A 7,884-nucleotide genomic window follows, 5' to 3' on the forward strand; every position below is an offset into this window, starting at 1 on the left:
CTTTGGTGATGAACAGCAGTATGGAAGTGTAAGCCGAATAAACCCTTTCCTCCCCACCTTGCTTCTTGGTCATGATGTTTGTGCAGGAATAGAAGCCCTGACTAAGACAGGGTTAATTCCCAGCACCCACATGAAGGCTCAAAACCATCTGTAACTCCAGTGCAAGGGGACCCAATTCCTTCTCTTCAGAAACCAGGAACATCTATGGTGAACAGATATACATACATACATACATACAGGCAAAACATCCACATTCATAAAAATAAGAAAGAAAAAAATTGCAGCCTTTAATCCCAGCACTCGGGAGGCAGAGGCAGGCAAGTCTCTAGTTTAAGGCCACCCTAGTATACAGAGCAAATTCTAGGACAGCCAGGGTGACATAGAGAAACCTTGGCCAAAGAAGGAGGAGGAGGAGGAGGAGGAGGAGGAGGAGGAGGAGAAGGAGAAGAAGAAGAAGAAGAAGAAGAAGAAGAAGAAGAAGAAGAAGAAGAAGAAGAAGAAGAAGAAGAAGAAGAAGAAGGGAAGGAAGAAAGGAAGAAAGGAAGAAAGAAAGAAAGAAAGAAAGAAAGAAAGAAAGAAAGAAAGAAAGAAAAGGAGATTAAGTAAAAAACAAAAGGACAATAAATCTTTTTTTTTCTTTAATAGAAAATAACTTAGTAAAAAACAAACAAACAAACAAACAAAGCCAGAAACAGATCTGGTGCGCCCCTGGCAGGGCAAGTGGGAATTAAGACCAAAGAGGGCAGCAGTTTTTCCCAAGTGTGCCAGCATGCTTCTGCTCTTTACAGTTTGTTTTTGCTTAGAGGTTGTTTTTTTGTTTGTTTGTTTTGTTAGCTACATCTCATGTCTCTTTATTTTGAGGCAGGGTCTCATCTAGCCCAGGCTGGACTTGAACTCCATATCATGTTGATCTGATCTCCAGCAATACCTTCCAGGAGTGGCAGTTTGACGATAGTGTGCCACAATACCCAACCCATCTTTCTCTTATTGTTCCTTACTTGCCTTCAGGACGCCTCCTCCAGGAAGCCCTCATGCCTCACCCCTGGGTCCCTTTGCCTCTTACACCTTTGCCATTCCTCCCATGGTTCCTTGCGACTCCGTGATGAAGTCCAAGCTCCCTCCTGTTTCTGCTCATGCCTAAGTCCCATGTGGCTGGAGGCTCACCATCTCTCCCTAGTTCCCTCTGTCTATTCCTGGGGTCCCTCTCTCTCCTCCCCCTCTGACCAGCTCCCCCAAGAGTCTTCCCTGCAGCCCTTCTGGAGTCTCACCTGGTATCTCTCTCGAGCCCTAAGCTCAGTATACAGCACTTCTGCTTTCCCTGGGGTTGGGGTGTGTGTGCCTGGAGCCATTTGTAGCTCTGTCTGCTGGGTCTTACATTGGGCCTGAGACCAAGGTCCAGGGGTTCAGTCACTTGCTCAAGGTCACACAGTAGGTCCCAGAGCTGGGAATGGGGCCTTTTCAGGGAAAGGAGGACAGAGGAAACAAACTCCATAGCCCTGGGAGTCTCAGGGCATCTGAGCTGGAGATGATTTAATCTAACCCTCTCCTCCATGGTCCAGAAGCCCACTGTTGCCGTGGCAACGCCCCACAGCCCCCAGTCACACAGACACACTGAGACGCAGGCCTGTCCTGAGCCCCAGCCACTGTCCCCACCCCCACCCCTCACCCCAGGCTGGGTTGGGAGAGCACTCTGCTGCCCAAGCCATTTTCAGTTCATCTTTTCCTAATTTTGCTTTGAGGAAGTCGCTGCGGCTGGGCGCTTTCCTCTTCTCTCACGCACTCCCAGAGGCTTCTTGGTCCACTCCCATGTCTGTGTCTCGAAGCTTGGAGCATGATGACCAAAACAGAACAGGACAACAGAGTGACAGTGAGCAGGCTGGAGGCAGGTGCTAGCGATGGGAGAGAAGAGGACACAGTGCAGGGAACAGTCTAGGAAGTGGACATGCAAAAAGGCGCTGAAGCACAGTTAGCTTGCCAAAGCTTAGGGCAGGGACAATACCTCATCAGCTACCTTATGCATGCCTCTGTCCACAAGTCTTTCAGAGGACTTTTTGTGGGGTACAAGAGCAATCAGGCAGATAGCCCTAACTCCAGGAGCTGGTGTGTGGCTGGAACCCTGAGCCAGTGTGGTGACACGGAGACAGGCATCACACAAGGTGAAGGAGTCCAGAGAGCAAAAGCCCACTGGTAACTCTGGAGCAGTGGGCATTCAAGCAGGCTTCAGGAGGAGGGGCCGCTAAGGAGTCAGCAGGGTGAGCCCCTTTCCCAGTGTGGAAGAGGGAAAACATCCATGCAAGAGAACAGCTTGTGCCAGAGCTGGAGGGCGTGAGTTATTTGCTTCTCTCCCCAGGTGCATGAGCCCAAGAGAGACTGGTACCCACTCAGGCCTTGGTCTCTGCTATCAATGAGACTGGGGTCCCCTTAGCACCTGCCTCCCCACGTATGAAAAGTAAATGGGACAGCATGAGACTTAAGCCAAGTGTGGCCTACCAGGCAGGGGTTTCCCCACCACTCAGCTCATCCTGGTTTGGAAGAAGGCCCTATGTGGACTGAGATCTGGGCGGGGAGGTGGTGACTCCTAGTTCCCACCCCTGGCTTTCTGCCTGCTGTCTATTTTTATTATTGTTATTATTAAGGGTGTGTGTCTGTGTGTGTGTCTGTGTGTGTGTGTGTAGTAGAAGGGGGCATGCTACAATGCACAGATGGTGATCAGAGGGCAACTTGCAGTACTTGGTTCTCTGCTGGCTTGTGATAGAGGATCAGAAGTCCTAGGTCTTCCTCAGCTACATAAGGGGCTAGCTTGGGCTACATGACTATCTTAAGCAAACAAAACCCAGCAGCAATAACAACACAACAACAACAATAATCCTAATTTGTCCAGGCTGATGAACTTAAACACACAGTAGGTACTTTATTTGACCATCTGTTTCTGAGTACCTACTATGTGCCTGCAGCAGCAGTAGCAACAACAACAACAACCCTAATTCGTCCAGGCTGATGAACTTAAACACACAGTAGGTACTTTATTTGACCATCTGTTTCTGAGTACCTACTATGTGCCTGCAGCAGCAGTAGCAACAACAACAACAACCCTAATTCGTCCAGGCTGATGAACTTAAACACACAGTAGGTACTTTATTTGACCATCTGTTTCTGAGTACCTACTATGTGCCTGCAGCAGCAGTAGCAACAACAACAACAACCCTAATTCGTCCAGGCTGATGAACTTAAACACACAGTAGGTACTTTATTTGACCATCTGTTTCTGAGTACCTACTATGTGCCTGCACAAATTGCTCTGAGACAGCCCAGCCTACAGGTGGAGGCCACACCGGACAGGACAAGCAGCAGGGACAAGCTGCAGAAGGCACTAAGGTAGCTTCAGGCTGCTGTGACCAGAGTACAGTGTCCAGGGAAGATGGAAAGGCGGTTCTGTGTCAGAGTTTCCTGACTGCACAGTACTAATTCCATTGAGTTTTATTTTGCCAAGTGGAGGGCCTAGGCTAGCCCTGCCTAAGACTGCTAAGTGCTGCCTCTAGTTTTGTGAATCAAATCAAAAAGTCTGGGTCGGTCGTAGCTGGGCATGGTGGTATGTGCCTGGAGTTCCCTAGCTGATGCAGAAAGATCAGGATTCATGGCTAGACTGGGCTACATAGTGAGATCCAGCCAGCCTGGATAACCCCACCTGAAAATAGAAATCTTTGGGGTACAAGACTGAGCAGAGCTGTTCACTAGACCTCATTGGGGGCATTAGCTTGGTTCTCACAGCCCTGCTTCTCCAGACCAGAAAAAAAAGTCTTACAAGACTGTTCAGTCATCCAGCAAATATTACAGACCTGGAATGGGGCTAAGGGGCATGCCATGAGCCCAACACATAGTAGGTGCTTCATAAATGTTGGCATATGAAAAAATGTGAACCGCCGGGCGTAGTGGCGCATGCCTTTAATTCCAGCACTTGGGAGGCAGAGGCAGGCGAATTTCTGAGTTCGAGGTCAGCCTGGTCTACAGAGTGAGTTCCAGGATAGCCAGGGCTACACAGAGAAACCCTGTCTTGAAAAAACAAACAAACAAACAAACAAACAAAAGTGAGTCATGGTAGGCCTTTCAGCCAGGAGGGCCTTGCCTTAGAGTAAAAGAGCAATGAAGGGCTTACAGGGAAGAGACCCCGGAATCCTGGGTCTGACTTCCTGCTCTATGCCTTGGCTTCTAGAAAGTCTTTTTGCCAGCACTCAGGAGTTTCAGAAAAACAAAACAAAACATAACAGACAGCACATACCTAACTGCTCTGCTGTTTTCTTTTTTTTTTTTTTTTTTTTTTTTTTTTTTTTTGGTTTTTCGAGACAGGGTTTCTCTGTGTAGTCCTGGCTGTCCTGGCACTCACTTTGTANACTTTGTAGACCAGGCTGGCCTCGAACTCAGAAATCCGCCTGCCTCTGCCTCCCGAGTGCTGGGATTAAAGGCGTGCGCCACCACGCCCGGCTTGCTCTGCTGTTTTCAATTGGCTAGAGCTGCTGAGATTCCCCAGTGCAAGAACCAAAGACTGAGGTCAGTGGCGAGCCGGGAACCGGCAGCTCTCCAGCAGAAGGGCCCGGGCCCAGATCTTCCATGGATGAACAGGTGACTGGCTTGGTTGGTTAACGTACCTTAGTGGTGCTGTTCTAGTATGGAGAAAGGTAGGTGGTGTCAGGGTCAAGGTGCATATAGTGTACACATGGGGACTGCTGCCCCTTTGCTTGGATTGTCATCTGTGGAATGACAGGATAAACCTGCAGAAGCACAGGTCACCCACTGTCACCTAGCACCCCGTGTCATGTCCCAGGCTGGGCACTGGCCAGGCAACCCGCTGGAGGAGCCAAGTGGCAAGTGGGTGGTGGCTGGAAGGATGGGGAAGTGGTTGCTTCCGCTATCTTTAGCACCTTCCCTCAGCCTTTGATTCTGCCAGGCTGAGCAGAACAGAGGGAATCAGGGCCACTTCTCCATAATCACATGAAGCCAGTGACCTGGAGCCACTCAGGGGCCCACTGTCTTATCTGACTCCTCTCTGCCTGTTGTCAGGGATAAACACTCCATCACCCCCATCTGTGAAGGAGGTATAGCCCATAGAACTTAGGGAAGGGAAAGGACAGGATTCAAGGGACTGCAGAAATACTGGGAACCATCTCTCTACCCCTCATGGAGCCTTAGTGGTTCTGCTTGTTGTAGACAGTGGACACAGTAGTCAGGTGCTTAGCTTAACTTCCTGAGGCAGCAACTGCCTTTTCCAAGGAATGAGCTTCTCTACCTCAAACTCCTGCAGGCTGTAAGGATCACACATGCTCAGAAGCAGGCCTTCCTCTTTGACTAGGACTGAAGCCCAGCCAGAGGTGTGAAACACTAGGTGCTCACCAGGCAGGCTATCTCCCCTACCCCACCCCCAGGAGCCAGACCAGGTTTGACAGCTGCCTCTAGCATCGTGATCTTTATGATGCCTGGGCTCAGTCCCAGCAGTGCCCACCCCACAGCTGGTCAGTGGGTACCTTCTCCTGACCTCAGCTTTGTATCTGTATCACTGTGGGGTAGTAAGGAACCCATGTCAAGGAGTGGCCCTAAGTTTCTGAATGTGAAGACCTCAGGCTAGACTGGAGAGAAGGAACTATGAGGCTCTTGGGAGTCAGCCAGCCCCTGGATCAAGGACCAGGCCCTTGTTAGAGGTTTCAGTAGAGGGACTACAAAACCAGACAAGTAGCTGCTTGCTGAGAACTGGCAGAATATGGGGTTTCCTGTAGTATTAGGGAAGGAGGCAGCCTGGGGCCATGGCCACCCCAGCAAGACAGTCACCAGGATCCAGGTTATAGCACTGAGGTGAACCCAGGTGGCAGGCCTAGCCAGGGCTGCCTGCCTCTTTGGGCAGTCGTGCCTTTTTAGGCAATGGCAACCCCACCAGCACTTCCCTGTTCCCACTTGCTCAGATTCTCAGCAGGTATTTTTGTTTTTCAAGATTGGAATGAGACTCCTTTTGTCACCACGGGGTTCCAGTGAGGCCTGAATATGCCACAGGCACCAGAGGCACCCTCTGGGACCTACATGGGGAAGGGTAGGCAAAGGCAATGACCCAGTCACCCCAGCCCAGCAACTTGCAGAAATGCTGGGTCTCCCACCCTGGTACAGATGCTGCACTTCACACAAAATTTGAGCACCTACTGTGTACCAAGCTCTGTTCAAGGGAACCTGCAGTTGGCTTTTTCAGCTCTCCTCCCTCAGGAGCTGGGACCAGAGCTCAAGGTCTATCCACAGTACCTCTTCACTTGCTATTTTCTGAAAAAAATACCAGAGCTTCACCCTGTCTTTGCTCAGGCCCCCATCACTGGACAGCCTGTTACTTGGACGTCTCTGCATTTATAACCTGCCTCCCCCCAAACAAGTTCCTGAGATAAACAGCTTCAGGTCTGCATCTCTCCAGGACTCCAGCAATGGCAGTAGCGTACAATGAGCACCAGACTCTAAATTAGACTAACCTGGCCTTGCCTGCATCTTGGGGCTGCCATCTCAGGCTAGGGCCAGCATTCAGATGCTGAAGCTAACAAGATTACATCCTAACATCCACAAGATGGCTCACAACTTCATTTGTCCTCTTCTGCCTCTGCATCCATGCAGGTTAACACACAAAGAACTATTCTGAGGCCAGCAGGGTTTATAAATATTTCCAGCACTTGAGTCCCAGCTGGTATAAACACCTGGGTTACATGTGGTTCTAACCTTGAGAGTGTTGCTCTGGGAATCTGATACTGGCCACACAGCTGCCATGTAAAACCTAGACTTCCTGAGATTAATGGGCATTCTTATCTTTTAATGCCTCCTTCAGACCTAACAGGTCCCTAAAAGAGCCCAAGCCTGGGGTCAGAGATCTTCTGAGAATGCAACTGAGTGGACCTGGGTTTTCATCCATGTGCTACACCCACCCCCTGGTGGCCCAGGCCTGAAGTACAGCCTAAATTGCCAAAGAGCAGCAACAGCTAGCACTGACCCACCTCTGCACAGACCTCCCAAAGCCTCTTCCAATGTAGGGTTGCAGCACTATTATGAAAGGCCAGAAGCTCATGAGCAGCCTTCAATCTGATGTAGACAATGCTATGATACCAATCTATGCATCTTCACCCGACTTAGCATCAATCCCTGGGTTGCAGGGTCAAACCCCAGACTCATACTATCTAGATTGGATGCAAGCTCCTATTAGACCCTCAGAGCCAAACCAAGCTGCTCTAAGGAGGGTTGGCATATTAAACCTTTGTGCATGGTAACTAAATACTAGAGCAAGCCAACTATAAACTATCAAACCCAACCTTTTGCATATGTTTTAGCAGGCCTAGGGCCTAATCAATACTACCAAAGAAACAGAGAGACCCTGTTGTCACCCAAAGTCTGTACAGACTGGGATGGGATACAGAAGCTGTGACAGATACATTAGCCCCAACAATCACTTTAGGCATTGTAAACCTGTCACTTTCATTCAACAACCCAAATGTTGCTAAAACTGTGGCTACCAGGCTGGCCACTGCTCTTAAGGAAATGTGGGAAAACCAGTGTGTAGAAATATTTTATTGGTGAGACCCCACCATCTGCACAAAGTGGTCCTGGAATCAAGCTCCTTCCTCCTTGGCAATGCGATCTTTCTTGAGTGGTCCCTGTGGAGGAGAAACAGAGGAGTTTCATTAGTTCTGAACATAGCCAAGGAGGCAAACAGAAAAGACAAAAACCAGGCGCCCCAGCCCAGGTAGGTCCTTACCATGAATGCTTTCTTCTCCTCCATGGTCTGGAAGCGACCATGGCCAAATTTGGAGGTGGTGTCAATGAACTTCAGGTCAATCTTCTCCAGGGCCCGACGTTTGGTCTGGACCAGCAAGGACT

General features: G+C 49.7%; 1 protein-coding gene across 1 annotated transcript in view; it reads right to left on the minus strand.

Annotated features, from left to right (window-relative positions):
* Positions 1-7,560: 7,560 nt before the first annotated feature.
* Rpl3 (ribosomal protein L3) overlaps positions 7,561-7,884 on the minus strand; it is a 5,848-nt gene continuing 5,524 nt past the window's right edge. The window contains exons 8-9 of the mRNA XM_021182780.2: positions 7,763-7,882; positions 7,561-7,661 (exon numbers count right to left, since the gene is read on the minus strand). Of these exons, the coding sequence (XP_021038439.1) occupies positions 7,617-7,661; positions 7,763-7,882 (165 nt within the window). The 3' untranslated portion in view covers positions 7,561-7,616. The remainder of the gene's footprint in view (positions 7,662-7,762; positions 7,883-7,884) is intronic.

The sequence above is a fragment of the Mus caroli genome, chromosome 15, assembly GCF_900094665.2.
Source record: "Mus caroli chromosome 15, CAROLI_EIJ_v1.1, whole genome shotgun sequence".
In the NCBI taxonomy this organism is placed as follows: domain Eukaryota; kingdom Metazoa; phylum Chordata; class Mammalia; order Rodentia; family Muridae; genus Mus; species Mus caroli.